General features: G+C 37.6%; 1 protein-coding gene across 5 annotated transcripts in view; it reads right to left on the minus strand.

Annotated features, from left to right (window-relative positions):
- The window catches only part of golga4 (golgin A4), a 28,225-nt gene that overhangs the window by 46 nt on the left and 11,968 nt on the right, over positions 1–16,211 (minus strand). For all 5 annotated transcript variants that reach the window (XM_047812141.1, XM_047812139.1, XM_027165694.2 and 2 more), the window contains 15 exons: positions 15,427–15,510; positions 14,560–14,707; positions 14,285–14,463; positions 13,068–13,166; positions 12,809–12,964; positions 8,662–12,659; positions 8,463–8,584; positions 8,132–8,262; positions 7,668–7,754; positions 6,923–6,940; positions 6,654–6,722; positions 4,808–4,874; positions 2,670–2,776; positions 1,113–1,199; positions 1–646 (listed from right to left, as the gene is read on the minus strand). The exon at positions 1–646 is cut by the window's left edge and continues 46 nt beyond it. In XM_047812141.1, the coding sequence (XP_047668097.1) occupies positions 632–646; positions 1,113–1,199; positions 2,670–2,776; positions 4,808–4,874; positions 6,654–6,722; positions 6,923–6,940; positions 7,668–7,754; positions 8,132–8,262; positions 8,463–8,584; positions 8,662–12,659; positions 12,809–12,964; positions 13,068–13,166; positions 14,285–14,463; positions 14,560–14,707; positions 15,427–15,510 (5,367 nt within the window). In that variant the 3' untranslated portion in view covers positions 1–631. The remainder of the gene's footprint in view (positions 647–1,112; positions 1,200–2,669; positions 2,777–4,807; positions 4,875–6,653; positions 6,723–6,922; positions 6,941–7,667; positions 7,755–8,131; positions 8,263–8,462; positions 8,585–8,661; positions 12,660–12,808; positions 12,965–13,067; positions 13,167–14,284; positions 14,464–14,559; positions 14,708–15,426; positions 15,511–16,211) is intronic.

Below are 16,211 nucleotides of genomic sequence, written 5' to 3' on the forward strand. Positions count from 1 at the left end.
AATGTGCCCTATAGTACAGCTATATAGATTCTTCTTCCAGTGATTTACAATTTACAATATGTATTTTACTTCAGTCCCAAAAAATACAGTAGAAGTTTAAAAGCGGAAGTAAACAAAGTCCTATGGGACTTTGAGTTTTAAGTGATATGCTTATTTACATGTGCACAGAAAAGATGAGCATTACAGCATACAATATAGAGGGGAAAAAATAAAAATGAAAACAAACTGAACATACTACAGGAAAAAAAATCTTATTGCACAAAATTCATATAAAATGTAGATTTTTTTTTTTTTTTTAACAAGGACAAAATCCAACCGCTGGTCTAAAAAGAAGAATTATTAAAAAAAAAAAAAAAATCAAAGTTCTAATTTTGTTGTAAAAACAAAATTAATGACAGTTCTCTGAATCTGGCACCTAGAAGTCAATTTATTCACACCCCGAGCATACATACACACACACATCTTGGTATACATTTCTTCTCTCACACAGAAATATAAAGTTCATTATATAAATATAAAGTTCAAGCGTTCATTAGGTAAGTTAATAGCCGTACTCTAGTCCCTCTGATCCATGGTCAATAGCAGCAGCAGTAGCAGCAGAATAGCTCTTTATCTCTCATTGAATCCACCCTTACCGGAGCCAAGGCTGTATCAAGCACGAGAGTGTGTGTGTGTGTGTGTGAGAGAGAGAGAGAGAGAGAGAGAGAGAGAGAGAGAGAGAGAGAGCGAGAGAGAGAGATAGAGGGGTGGGGGTGGGGTGAAAGAAGCACAGTTATAGCTTATTATAAATAACACAGTTATAGCTTATAATAAATAACACAGTTATTATACTAAGTTATACACAGTTATAGTCTACTATAGTCTTTTAGGACTTTTTATATTATTCTGTTTATTCTTTACTCTGACTCTATGATAACATCAAAAATATACATAATGAATATGACACTAAAAGACACCAGGAAATTCTTCCACCATACAGATGCAGTAAAAGCTGAGCTGTTGAAGCTATATGTAGAGTAAATTACATATTGACAGAATGTTGCATTGTGAAAAACACCAAAGAGAGAAAAATGTTTTTTTGTCTGAACATTTAATCTGAAAATGGAGCTAACCATTACTCGAGAATCCTCCCGCTCCAGAACTTTCTGTGCCTGGTCTGCTGGAAACTTCAGCATGGAAGTGATGACTTTGGCCATCGTCTGTAAACAAACAACCAGTGGAAATGCATCATCTTTGACTCGTGCTTCATTATTTCATTGCCAAAATGATAAGTCCTACAAAAACATATCTTAAGAGGATACTTAGGTTAAAAAGCAATATTAGAACCATTTTTTTTTGTTTTTAATGTAAATATGTCTATTTCTCTCTGACAGAAGTGATACAACACTAAACTTCCAGCTTTGAAATACTGTAAAAATCCTTCTGAAAATGTATGTTAGAGGTGGAATGCAAATTATTAAAAGACTACAAAACTACAACCGGGCTGATTACTTTCTTTTATCTGCTTTACTAGCTATTGCAGGAAAAAGGCAAGTATTCATGCTGTTGAATCTTGAATCAGAACATCCTACTAACTAACATGCGTCGACTTTTGATGACAGGAAAAGAAACTTGTCTTTGTGTGGATTCTAAATAAAACTGTATATTGAAACATCTTTGGTGAATAACCAAATGCTTTCAGATCTCCTTTGCAGTTCTGTAGTCCAAAGTGTGGGCTGTACAGAATCATACATGCTGCAAGAATCATCTTTAAAACAAACAAACAAACAAAAAAACCGAATTTGTTCTGCCAGACAATATTTTTTCCTCACATTCATTTCGAAATTTCATATAAGGGTAAACACTGTGCTCTTAGCTGGGAGGATCCCTACATTGGCACTTTGCTACAGAAAACTGGGAGGTATGAAATGACGATCTTTTTCATTATTAGCGCAGGAAAATATTATGCAACTTTTCCAGTAATTTGCTTAAAGTGAAGATTAGGGTGGAAAGATGTGAATGAGTGCAGGATAAACTGTTTAGACCAGACTGAAGGATTAACACTACAGTTTAAACACAGAGTTAGTTTCCTAACCATACAGTTATTAAAGTAAAACCTCATGAGAAACTGTAAAACCTTCTACCTTCCCTTCTGTTTCTTCCCATCACTTGTCTGTGAACAATTAAAACCATGCACAGGCAAAAATGCTAATTATCTGTCACATGCTGTGCAGTTAGATCCAGACACATCTGCCTGCGTGTGTGTGCGCTTCGGCTTATAAATACGACACTAATTGGAACCAGGACTGCTGCAAAGCTTTGGCTGTTCTTTTAAACTGGTATGTTGTTCTCATCGTATGACGTGGCCTTGCCTGCCGTGTCGCCCTCCGGACATCCGTCCTCACAGGGAGGGCTGCTGTGATGTCATAAGGCTGCTGGTTTTTATTAACCCAGGGGGTCCCTGCTGGGTTTAGGGCTCTGTCAACTAGCCATCAATTAGCTTAGGCTAAATGGACAAAATATGTCAATTAAGACCTCACTATGAGCACAGAATGGCTTTTGTGGGGGATACAAACAAGAACATACATTTATATATAGTACATAATATGGTGGATAGATGTAATAAACAATATTCAGGATTCACGAATATGCTGGTTTTCTATAAGAAATAATCTTAGTGAGATTTTTACCTTAGTTTCTCGGCCCATCATGTACTCAAACATGACTTTCCGCAGATACTCAAACTCAGTGGGCTCGGTGAAGGGATCAGCATTGCAGAGTGAGGGTTCTGGAAGATCTAAAAATATTTATATTTAATCATTAGTGCAGATTATCTATTATTACCAACTATCTCTCAAAAGTTTTATCTAAAAACAGATTCTGAAGGTCAGAGTTCACACAACATCTAGTATTCTCTCTTTCTCTCTCTATTTTTCCCCTCTGTATCTGTCTCAGTCTGTCTTGCCCTCCAGCTTCTTTCTCATATTTGGAACTGGGGCAGGCAGATGACAGGATTTTGGCATCTACAAACTTAATTCTGCATGGCCTATATTACTGTAGCACCAGTGATTAGTGCAATTGATGGCAAGAGGATACCAGTCACCATAGGAACAGATGGAAAAGGAGATCAATGCATGGGTTTGTTTAGACATCTCATTTACTTCTTATTATCTGAGATTATGCCTGAGCACTTAGCTTGTGTGCTGACATTTATAGACAGGAAATGATAGACAGGATATTCATAAATACTTTAGTATTGCTCAAATGGCACTCAAACACACGGCCTTTAGCATACTAATAATCAGTCAGTAAATCAGCAGGACTGGGTGTATTCTGGCCCTGCCAGAATAATTAGGCATGCAGTTTACGGTAACATTTTATAAAAGTACAAAAGTGACATTGTGACCAACATACAAAATGGTTTCTATTCATTTGAATTTGGGTGGTGACTGTGCATGCTTTGGAAAGTGAGAAATGAACAGCTAAAAACATTATGGCTGAGAATGAACTTTTTAAATAAATTCTAGGCATTTTTTTTTTAAATGACACAAACAAAACTATAGTTAAACAGATTCTGTGTATTAAGCTGGTGGAGGTGGGGCTCAATATTTCTGTGTATAATAAAATCCAAAACAAACAAAGAGAAAAGTCTGGCCAAATTCTCACTTAAACTTCATACTGGCTACTTTCCATTCCATATAAACAGCTGTAAATATTGGAGCCATCGAGCAACAGTTAAGAAGGTACGAAGCAGGAAAACGCCTCTAGTCATTTGACTCAACACACTGCTTAATTGTGTGAACTAGTCTTATGACAATCCAAGGGCAATTTATGGTAGGATGATGAAGCCACTAGCTCTCTGGAATATCCATTAAATGGCGACTGATGACTCTCAGGCTCCTGGATGTGCCAAAAGAGACAAACTGATGAAGAGTAGAGGTGCCAAGACAACCAAAACAAGCCTTTGATCATGAAGCATAGATAAAGGACAGAGTCATAAATAAACTGATCTGCCAAACTGACCCCGACTGAAGTCATGCTACAGCCACGTCGGGGCCTGCAGGCAGGAAAACCGGAGTCACTGATCTTTCTCATGTAACCTTCCTAACAGCACAGTTCATTCACCATCAACCAATAGCCTGGTTTGCTGCTGTCATCATCATGAGCTTAAATCAATTTGTGGATGTAATCATCTATTGCAACGTTTATGATTTACATTGAACACAAAGAAATTGCCTCCAAACAATAAGATTTAAGCAGTTGATTTTGCAAGAACTTTGGACACAAAACCTCTTTAAATACTATTTTAAAACGTCGAATAGTTTTAATGTGATTATAATGTTTAATATTCCTAAAATCTAAAAAGGTTTTGGGTGGAAATAATAATAATTTGTTTTACTCGGTATATATCATCAACCCAATAAGCAAATATTTTTCTATGAAAATTGTAAGCAAGAATTATTTCAGCTTCCAGTTTTAAAAAACAACTGGCTTACGTAAAATTAATAGAAATTAATCATTTAAAAAAATTAAAACAATTTGTCATAATGAATACTGTGAAAATATAATATTAATTTTATGACTAAAGTCCTTCAGAACTGGCTGATTGAAAATAGAATATTGTAATCCAGCTGCTTTACATGGAAACGGATCACACAGTATTTGTAATTCTGGCATCAAAAAAGAGCCCTTAGTCAAGGACAGAATATATCTCAGATGAAAACTGAATCCTAGTCTTAAACAGCTTATCTGTATTATAGGCAGTTTCTTTTGTTTGTTTTTTTTTAAGTGCAAGCTTATTAAATGTTAAAGGCAATGCAGGATTCACCTTTTCCCAGGTGAGACACCACCGAGTTTTTATAAGCCTTCCGTATCATGTCTTCCAGAGTATGGATCTAGGGGAAGAAAAAGTCAGAAGTGTCTGTTAAACTGAGCATCAAAGCACAGAGTAGAACTGAAAAGTTATTTGTTCATTTCCTCATTAATTAACATTTTTTCTGCAGGCGTAATATATTGAACAATGAAGAACACTGAGATACAAATACAAATTACTGCCAATCAAGGTTTGGCTATTTTTCAAAAAGACATCTGAAACAGCCATGACAGTCAAATGGTAGTCATGATATTTAATATGAATAAACAGTGTTAAAAATGGAAAAGAGATTTTAAAGTGGTTTTAAATCCAACGTTTCACCCAAGTCAGGGGGTGTGAGGACGAACACATGCTTTCAAGGAGTTCTTCAAATCTTTTAGAACTACTGCTCATGCTGCACCCAAGTAATATTAGTTCTTGTTCGCAAAAGTTCTAAACATAAACAACAACAACAAAAAAGCTTAAACTAGACAGAATGGACAGACTGATGAGGATCTGAGGTGCCAAGCTAATTAAAACAAGCCTTTCATCATGGAGCATAGATAAAGAAGGGAGCGATAAATAAGCTGATCTGACAAACTGACCCCAACTGAAACCATGTAACAGCCACAGTGAGATCTCCAGGAACTGAACTTTCTCACTTCACCTTTTGAACAACACAGTTTAATTCCAAACACATTATCTGATTTGCTGGTGTTTTTGGATTATATGACCAACTGCAAAGTTCAGGATTTACAGTGAACACAAGAAACAGGTTTTAAGGTGCTGGTTTCAGCCAATAGTGTGGCAGTAATGCAATGTGTAAAATCTAGCAGAATCAAGTCAAACGCTTAAATTTATCATCAAACATAGGAATGGGGAAAAGTCTGATCTCTTGGACTTTATCCATGCCATGATTGTTGGTACCAGCATGTTTAAATATTCATGAAATTGCTGACATAATGGGATTTTCACACAAAGCAATATCTGGAGTCTACACAGAATGGAAGCGAAAAACAAAAAACATCCGGTGAGCTAAGGTCTGCAGGCTGAGATCACAGAAGAATGTACAGACTGGTTTGAGCTGCCAGGATGTCTACAGTAACTCAAATAATCACTTTTTAATCTCCCTTTTCTGAAAGTGCAACAACAGCAGAAGAACACAGCAGATTTCACTCCTGTCAGACAAGAACAAGACTCTGATGCTATGATGAAGTAGAACAGGTAGTTTTTTCCTCTATACTGCCAGTTTCAATAAACATGCACTTTGTGCGTGATATTTGGCACAAAAAACAAAAAAAAACAAAAAAACATGGATATGGTGCAGCATGTTGGTGGCAGCATCATGCTTTAGGGCTGATTTTCTTTAGCATTTTGTCAAGGTGGAAGGAATAATGAATAGCTACAAATAATAGTGGCAACTATGCAACTAGGTTACTGTGAGGTTTTCTAAAAGAGTATAATTGTTGTAAATTGTAATTTTGCACCGGGGTGAGAAAAAAAATTCTGATATGATATATTTTGGTTTCTTTTTACAACACAAATCCCGGCAATCTCAACAGGAATGTGGAGAAGTGCAAGTACAGCCCACAAAAACCCAGTTCAAGCACTTCTGTATTCCGTTGTGGTGCAAGAACCAGTGTGAGGGGTATCTTACTTTAATTATGAACTTTTACAGTAAAAGTAAACAGATGTGCTGAGTAACGAACCTGAGTTCATGGGGACTTCCAGTTTTGTTTTGCCAAAGGGGAATGGAGCCTGAGAACATGAAGTGGAAAATATGCTCCGAACAGTTCTGGCTCTGTTCTTGGGCCAGACTTACCCTATCTTGGTATTCCTGCTCTTTTAGCCTGGCTTCACTTAGCAGGGTGGTCTTCTCAGCAAGATGAACCTAAAGGGGGGTGAGAGACTTTAAGAGTGAAATGTGGAAATGATGAATCTGTCTTTAAGTACATTTCTGCCGAGTTGACTAATACACTACTCAGAGGATGGCAGTTATTAAAGAGTGAATGAATACATTTTTATATGATTTAAACTTGATTTTAAATATGATTTTTAAATAACATTTAAAATGGGGGGAAAATAACTAACCTGAAGTTCCTCAACACCCTAAAAGAGAAGAAGGAAGCAAACAGAAAGTGAGATCCAATACACAAACAATACAGCAATAGCACTAACAAATATGATATGGAAACATGGAAACTTTATATCGTTAGAACAATGTATTGTATGAAAGCAAATCTATTTTGTAAATACAGCATGTAAATTTTTTGAGACATGTTTCTGTTAAAAATCTATTTATAACCATTAAACCCAGTAACAATGATGACTACAAGATGTTGAAAACAGTTGGTCTATAAAAAAAAATTGATAAAAAAGGAAAGCATTAAAACTGGCTACAATTGTACCTCCTAAAATACAAATCTTATATAAAAAGAAATAGATTCACTGATTGATTCTTGTCTTTGAAATGGAAAAAAAAAAAAACCTTCAAAAACACATACGAGCATGTACACGTTTTATCCTGCCTGACTCTGGACCTCAAAATGTGCTCACAAGAGAATAAGGCTCTACATAAATCTACCTCCAAGCCCCTCTCTGGGAGGGGTTAATTGAAAATGGACTTAGGGAAACATCATTCCTGGATAGTCCAAACTGTTGTAGAAACTCTATCCAAAAAGGTTTCTTTGGCAAGCAGCCATTTTCTTTCAGTAAGAATTCTGCCATAACAACAATTCTTAGGGATCTGTCCAAAGATGAGGGAACCAAATGGTACATTTTATGAGGGGGTAAACAGCACCATCTGGTAGTGGTCGTGGGAAAATCTTACACATACCTGAGGACCACTGAGACTCCTTTGCTGCAGATCCTCTAGCTCCTTCTGCACCTCCCACACTCGAGTGCCCATTTCTTCTTCTCGACTCTACATAGACAACATAGGATTCTACATGTATATCTGTAGTTTTCGGTCATTTAAGATAAAGTATGTTTACATGCTACATTAAATATACAGCAAACTACACTGGTCATGAATGAAACACTCAGCATATGCAAGTGTGGATATAAAAATCCTCTAGGCATAAATCATATAAGGAACTCTGTGGGGAGCCAGTGGAGATTCTTGTAGGGGTTTATAGTTTCCTCATGCTTCTGATTACATGCTGAAGTATACGGCAGAGATTTTAAAAGGATTGACCACCACTGGTTACTGATGAACCAACATCCCTATGATACTAAATAATCACATGGCAAATTTGTGTTCCTCGTTGTCAGCTGATACTGAAATGCATTTCATTGCACCTGGAGAATTTGCTCATAACGTTGGATACTTCTTTTTAGGTCATCTTCTTTCTGAGAAATTGTCTTTTGTAGTTCATTAACTTCCTCTCGATGGAGTCCCATAAGTTCTGCTTCAACCCTTTGCGCCTTTTCTGTATGGAGTTGACAGAGATGAGATAATTAAGCTTGTACAATCTTCCCCCAGTCATTCTATCTGCATTCTTAAATCCTCTTTCCAAAACAGACAAAGTAAAAACATACGGTATAAAACACAGGCCATTGTTACTGCTGGTTTGTTTCCCCAAAAAGGTTCCAGGTACGAAAAAAAAACTAAATAACATTGTCCTCTTACCAACTGCTTCTTTCACTGATGCTTCAAGCTCTTTATCCTTTAGCGCTACCTGGGTGTTAAACTCTCTCATCATCTGTTTAAGTGCAGAGTTGTGCTTCATTTCCAAATCTTCCAATTCAAGCCTGAAAAAATATCAACAGAGGTTTCATAAACAATTAACAATATCAAATGAACTATTTTCTGTATGTTTGTTTCTTACTTCAGCCTCTTCTCAGTCTCTTCTGTCGTTTCTTTTTTCATATATTCCAGGTCCTTTTCATGTTCCTTCCTTAGTGAGCGAAGGTCTTTCTGTAACCGGTTATAATCTTTTTGGATCTTCTGTTTCTCATTTTCAAGTTCCACCACTTTTTGCTGTAGATTGTTCTCTGAGCTTTTAGAGCCATCAGTAAGACATTCTTCATTTGTTTGTCCTAGTCCCAGCTGCGAGTTCTGTTGGACTTTAAGCTGATCCTCCTTTTCCTCCAGTCTCTTACAGAGGTCTTGGAGCTTCATTTCATAGTCTTTCACCAAGAGAACCTTTTCAGTCTCCCAGGCTTGGTGTTTAATTTTAGAGTCCTCTTCTCCTGCATACTGTATAGGCACCAAGTCTAAGAGATTGCTGGTTTTCTCCAAAGAGCACTCATCCATTTGCATGACATTAACCTCTTTCTCTTTAATCTGGACCTCAAGACTCAAGCAAGTCTTCTGAAGTTCCTGAACCAGTACTATTTTTTCACATAGTTCTGCTTTAAGTTGGCTGATTTCAGCATGATAGGTAGTGTTCTGTTCTTCAGATTCAGTAAGTTTGGCTTCCAGCTCTCTGATCCTTGAAAAGGCCTCTTCCTCGCTTTCATTTACTGTAGCGGCAGTTGCTACTTCTAATTCATCCTTGTTCATTTCCTTTAATGTTTGCAAAGGGTTCTCTTTTTCTAATTGTCCATCAGATAGTACTTGCTCCAGGTGCTTTTTGTGCTCTTCCATTAGATTATTAATGGCCTCCTCCATTTTCCTCCCATTCTCCTCTAAACTCTTCACCTGTTGTTCCTTATCATTCTGGCTCTGCTTAATATCCTCCAGCTGTACTTGCAGATCTTTGATGGTATGCTCCTTCTGCTCAATCTGTAAAGTCAGCTGCTTACGAATCAAGCTAATTTTTTGCTCAGCTCTCTTTTTCAGTTCAGCTACTTTGCTGGTACTCTCTTCTGCTGCTTTCAAAGCCTCCTCCTTTGACTTTAAGATTTCTGCTTTCTCCCTCTCAAAGACTCCTTGCTGGCTTTCCAGTTCTTGGTTGACATTTTGAAACTCTTTCTTTAAAGCCTGGAGTTTTTCTTCTGTTTCACAGACAAGATCACTTTTATGAGAACACTGCTCCTTGGTTTGCTGGAGCTGCTGAACCAGTTCCATCTTTTCACTTTCACTTAAGTTACGATGGTGCTGCATCTCTGCCTCTAGCTGCTTCTGTTCTGTGGCCTGCAATTTGAGTTGTTCCTCTAGTTCACTTATCTTCTTTGTGCAGTTGTCTAACTTTAAAGTCAAGGCACTTACCTTCTGCTCTTTCTCACTCAGAACCTGGTCCATTTCTGACTTACTGATAGTCTGATTGTCAATACTGGCAGTGAGACTTTGTAGCTGCTCATCCTTCTCTGCTATCTGCTTCTCCATGTCCTCTATCTTGCATTGAAGAGATCTGACAGTGCTGTGGTTCTGAGCAAGCTTGTTGTCTGTTTTCTTTTTGAGTTCAGACAGTTTATTCCTGAGCGTATCGACTTGTTCGACAGCTAAGCCCTTTTCGTTTTCCATGCGTTCCACAGCCTCTTCCATCTGACTTTTGAGGCTTTGTTTTTCTTCACTGTGCTGCTGATTCAGCAGAGATATGGCTTCCTCCTTCTCAGTTATGCTATGCGATAACTGGTTCTTTAGGTCGTCTATGATGCGCTCCAAATTACTTATACGCAAAATATTTTCTTTAAGGTTTTCAGATAGGTTTTTATTTTCTTCATCACGTTTTTCTATATATAGAACTTTCTCAGAAAGTACCTGGGAATGATTGTTAGCATCATTTTGCAAAGACTCTTTCTCAATTGTTAAGGCTTTAAGATTCTCTGAATTTGCATTTAACTGTAGAGCCATTTGTTCAAGCGAGTTCTTAAGGCTCTGGCTCTCCTCTATGGCTTGCCTAAGCTCTTTCTTTAAAGAACAGATTGTGTCATTCTTTGTCAAAATGACATTTTTTAAATGGCACAATTTCCTCTGATTACATGTAACCCTATTTTGCAGCTCATTCACCTTCATCTCGACTCTTTTGCACAGATGCTCTGAGAAATCGTTTAACATTGCCTGTGCACCTTGACAGTGCTGCTCCAGCTCCCTACTAACGCCACCGATTTGTGTCAAAAACTCTGTTTCCTTATTTTGAAGCTCAGTAGTTTTCTCTTCAAGACTCCTCTGTAGGTTTTCATCCTCCTTACTTCTGGAAGCTTCAAGTATAGTAAGCTTCTTGCATGCATCTTCTAGCTCTTCAGACAATGCCTGAAGTCTCTCTCTACTAGACTCCTCAGCCTTAGTGAACTGGTCCTGAAATAGGTTCCTTTCATTTAAAGCCTGGTTTAAGTGTTTCTCTACAGTCTCTACTTGATTTTTGAGGACATCCTCTACTTCAGACAAGCTTTCTATTTTGACTGCAGCTTCTCGGAGCTCTGTATGTAGTTTCTGCACTGTGGTTTCCCTCATTGAAAGCTCTTCCCTAAGGTTCTTAGCTTCTTGAACCATTTGTTCCTGCTCCTCTCTGTTGGTTGCAAGCTGTTGAGAGATATCTTCCAATTCCTGCACTTTTTCTTGCAAAGACAGGGCATGCTTCTCCTGCAGCTCCTCCTCCTGCTGGCTTAGCTTCTCCTGCCAAACACGCAGAAGCTCTTCTTGCTCAAGTCTATGTACCTCACGAATCTTTTCTAACTGCTCATTGTGATTTGCCTGTAAGTCAGATAATGTGCTGCTGAGGCCCTCTGAGTTTGCCTGTGCCATCTCAAGAATCTTATCTTTAACCTGTTGGTCTTTCTCTTGCAGTTCTTTGTCCTTCTTGGCTATCTCTGCTTTAGCACTTTCCGCTTGTTCGTGAAGCTTTTTCTTAAACTTTTCCTGAATTTCTTTGGCTTTCTGCTTGAATTTCTCCATTTTGGTCTCCTGGGATTTCAACTTGACATCCATTTCTTTTCTTAGGCTCTCTACCTTTTTCTCATAAGAACCTCTCTCCTCATCTAACTGCTTTTTTAGCCGATTTTGCTCCTCTTGCATTTCTTGGTGTGATTGAGCATGTGCAGTCTCTTTTTCAGCCAGGTCATTCAAGGCTTGCTGTATCTTCTGCTGTAATTCATAATTTTCATTAGTCTTTTGCTGAAGACACTCTTCTTTTTGCTGATAGTCCATACGACCTTCTTCTTGAAGTCTTTCCAGGTTTTGCACTTGACTCTTTGACTGTTTTATTTCCTCTTTCAATAAATTACACTGAGTAACAGACTCAGCAAGTGCCTCTTTCTCAGACTGTGCAACACACCGTAGGTCTTCTATTTCCTTTAACATTAACTCCACATCCTGTTTAGCCTTTGCAGCATTTTCCTGTAAGATTCTTTCCCTTTCAACATACTGCTCAAACTCTTTATCCTTCTTCTCTAGCACCATTCTTAGCTGATTCAGCTCTTCTTTCTGAGTCTTCTCTAGTTCTTCTAGTATCTTCTCATGTTGACGCTTTATGTCGTCAACCTCCATCTGAAATTTCAACTGCTCTTCCTTTAGTCTCACTTCAAACTCCACATTAGCTGCATCGGATGCGAGTTTCTCCTCTAGCTGCTCTTTACACTTCCGCATCTCACTTATCTCTGAGGACAGAGCCTCCAGTTCAGTCTGTTTGATATCCAGTTTCTCCAGCATTTTTTGGTTCATTTCCCTAATATGCTCTTGAAACTCTATTTCTTTGCCTTTCATCATTGTGTCAATCTCAGACTTGTGTTTCTGCCCTAGCTCTTCAACAACGGAGTGCTGCTTGTTCAAAGCACATGTCTGTTCTGCCAACAATTTCTCCAGCTCCTGCTGATGCCTTGCTTTTATGGCATCTATTTCACCTTCATATTTTTTCCTCTGTTCTTCTATCTCTGCTGAAAACTGATCTGCCTGGGTAGCTTCTCCCTGTGACTTGGCCAGGGAACTCTCCAGTTCAAGAATTTTCTAAAAGAAAGAAACATTTTAAAAGAACAATATATTTAGTAGAATCCACTGACTCATGATTATATTTAATATATTCATATATCTTTAATATAATATATTTCACAATATATTTAGTAGAATCCAAATGGTTCATGATTAGATAAACTCACAGTTCTTGTACTTTCCAGCTCTAGTTGCAGCTCCCTAGATTTGGCTTCTCCTTCAGCCTGCACAGCTGACTTCTGTAGCTCTGCTTCCTCTACAGCCAAAGAGGCCTGCTGCTCCTTCTCCTGTGCTGCTTTCAACAGCTCCTTACGACAATGTTCCTGAACAACAAACAACAATTCATCACACACTTCATGTCTATACTATTATATTATAAATGGAATAAAGTATTTAAAGTGAGTACAAATAATACACTGGACATACCACTGCCTCGTTTATCTGAATACTCATTTGCTTGTCCTTGTTAGCCAGATCTTCCAAGTGCTTCTGCTCCATTTCCGCAATCCTGTCTTCTGTAGACTTCTAAAAAAAAAAAAGGAAAAAAAAAAAGTTAAAAACTGGAAAAGGTCCAGATGATGTTTTCCCAATATTCTCTAAATCTTGAGTTCAGTTTTTTCACATTTCGATGTTTGATGTAAACATTGAACATTATATGTAATGCATATATGCTACTGCATCGACATGGATGGATGAATGGATTGATACTTCATTGATCCCAGAGGAATCTAAAGATCAGCTAACCTCATGAACGTGCATGTGTACAGGTGTTCCAAAGGGAAAAAAGTGGATTGTGAGTATAATCTTCCATCCATTTGGGAAGTCAGATTTCATTTATCTGAGCATGTTATTTATACAAAATATGGATTTGTTTATTCATAATGTAAGAAATTCTCTGATCAATGAAATATTCAGTTTAAGCTTTCATTTCAGTTAATTCTCTAAGTTCATCTAACTAAATCTGGGTGAAAATAGCCAATAGCCCTTTATATAATATAAACATATAAAAAATATTTCCATAGCTGTATTTTTATTTTTTTTTATTTCCAGCAACTTCTGACAAATGCAACACCTTTTCACCTCGTTATTTTCAAAGAATAACGCTATATCATAACGCTATATATCATAGCAAGCGAAGTTTTATGCAGGTGTAAAAATTGTAAAGTAAGAATGCTTTCGATAAATGTTAATAATTTCTTTTTATCAATTAACAAAATGGAAAGGACACAAGAGAATTTTGGTGTGCCCACCCTTTGCCTGCATGCACCGTTAGTAGATTTAAGCCTCCTGCACAGCTGTTTATGTTTCAGTTAATGACGGCGTTTCAACTTCTATGTAGAATCATTAGCACGTGCTTGGTATAAATGGTTAATCATACACCTGATTCTGGTCCTAAAATCCCTGTTTGTGCAAGTGTGTTTGTAGGCACACCAAATATTGATTTGATTTAGATATTAATTCTTTTCTCTTGCATCGCATTTTGTAAATTGATAAAACACACACACACACACACACACATATATATATATATATACACATATACACACACACACATTTGTACAAGTTTACCATCATTACACCAGCATTTTTCAAGCATCAGAGAGGTAAATAGTGGTCTAGAAACAGGAGCATATTTTTAGCACCTTCATGATGGTTATGACCTCCTGTTTGACCCTGGTGAGCTCCTGTTGTAGATTTCGCCTCTCCTCCTCACTAGCCTGCTCCACCTGTTTCACCTGCTCCTCCATGCTCGCCTGCAGCTGAAGCCGAGCTTCTTCTGCTCTCTGAGCCATGGCCAGGGCACGTTCCAACTCCTCGAATGCTATGTGAAGACCATATATTGTAAGCAATTACAATACTCTCACTAAAAAGATGGCAAGAGAGAGCGGGAGAGAAAAAGCGTTTCAAGCTCTCACACCTGCTTTCTCTGCTTTCTCTCGCTGCTCCTGTTGTTCCTCTTTCTGAGCCACTACCTGCTGGATCCTGGTACGCAACTGTGCAATCTCCTCCTCCTTCATCTCCAGAGTCTCATGCATCTGCCGCTTGGTCTCTGCAATAACCATGCCCTAGAAAATTCAAAAGAAACAACAGCAACAATGGCTTTGGTCAGGCTTCAATGAGCATTTGCATGTGCTTTTATCCATTTTTACTCTGAATCGATATTAAACAGCGTTCTCATCAAGTGAGAGGGGTGTGATTTTTTTTATTTATTTATTTTTTTAGAAAAAGTGATTCACTTCAGAATTTCTACACTGTTTAAAATCCTTTTTAATGTGAAGGTAATGATCACAGTGTGTAGAGCAAAGTAAAATACTCCTGACAGCATATAAGACAGATCATTGCAGTGAAAACAATGTGCTGACCACAGATATGCACAACAAGAATGACTCTGTGGTATTCCATTCATCACAATCTGAAACTCGTATCCTTTCTGACATGTTGATCTGAAAACAAGCATGCCAATCCCACACAATTATCGCTGTCCTTCAGAAAAGAGGTCTAATGCTCAGCCAAGGACTGAGTGGCAACCTTTAAAGCAATGTGAAAAAATTTCACATTACTTCAGATCACACGGAGAAGTACTGAGAGCAGAAAAGATTTTCCTTTCCTAACTTCATAATCAAAAAGAAAATCATTTTAAAGTTCCATGTACTGTATATAAGGCCTGGTGTGTGTGGCGTGTTTTCCCAGTCACATTGCTCATGTGAACAGCTGTCTGACAGATGCACTGATGAGCCTACACGAGGCCTCAATCTGTCTGAAAACACCCGACTGTTACTCTTACCTTGTCTTGCTCCAGCTGCTCGATGAGATTCTTGGCATCCCTCAGCTGTGTTATCAGCTTGGTCTTCTCACTGGTGTGAAGGTCCTGAGAAAATGAAATGATAACTAAGTACTCCGAGGACTGTTTTTTTAATGCCTGAATTCAAGTTAAAGTACATTTTTTTAATGCCTGAATTTAGTTAAAATTTCAACTTCAGTGAGAAAGAATGTGAGTGTCAAATAAATAAAACTATCGCCTGTATTAATGATCTAGTTCACCTACATATAAAAATAAGTGGTATTAACATCCCATTTTGGCAAATATTCACATCTTTTTAATGAGCAGCACATTCTCAAATGTTCTCAGTGACCCAGGAATCCAAACAAAACACCTACCAGATGTGATGACCAAAAAATGCTATTGAGCTCAGTTAAAACAGAAGGCAAGTGCGAGAAGGGTAATTAATATTAAAAAGAATTCAACATAGAGGAGTTTATTTGAATGCACTGGAGATAAGCTTGGCATCTTTCATTTATGTACCCAGCATGTGGCAATGAGCTATACCATAATTTATATGTTACAAGCATGACTTTTACGTCACAAATTCACAGTATATATATTTATAGTATAATTATATTATATGTAATATAAACAGAAATATCAATATATTTTGATATATTCAAACCAATTGGAGTATTTAGTCAGATACAGTACCTAAAAACACTAGCCACACTAACACCCCTACACTCCCCCTCGAACATTTCCCAGTCTTTCGATTTCTGACGTATGTGGTGCTTCAAGTTTAT

This window comes from Tachysurus fulvidraco, chromosome 4, assembly GCF_022655615.1.
Source record: "Tachysurus fulvidraco isolate hzauxx_2018 chromosome 4, HZAU_PFXX_2.0, whole genome shotgun sequence".
Classification (NCBI taxonomy): Eukaryota; Metazoa; Chordata; class Actinopteri; order Siluriformes; family Bagridae; genus Tachysurus; species Tachysurus fulvidraco.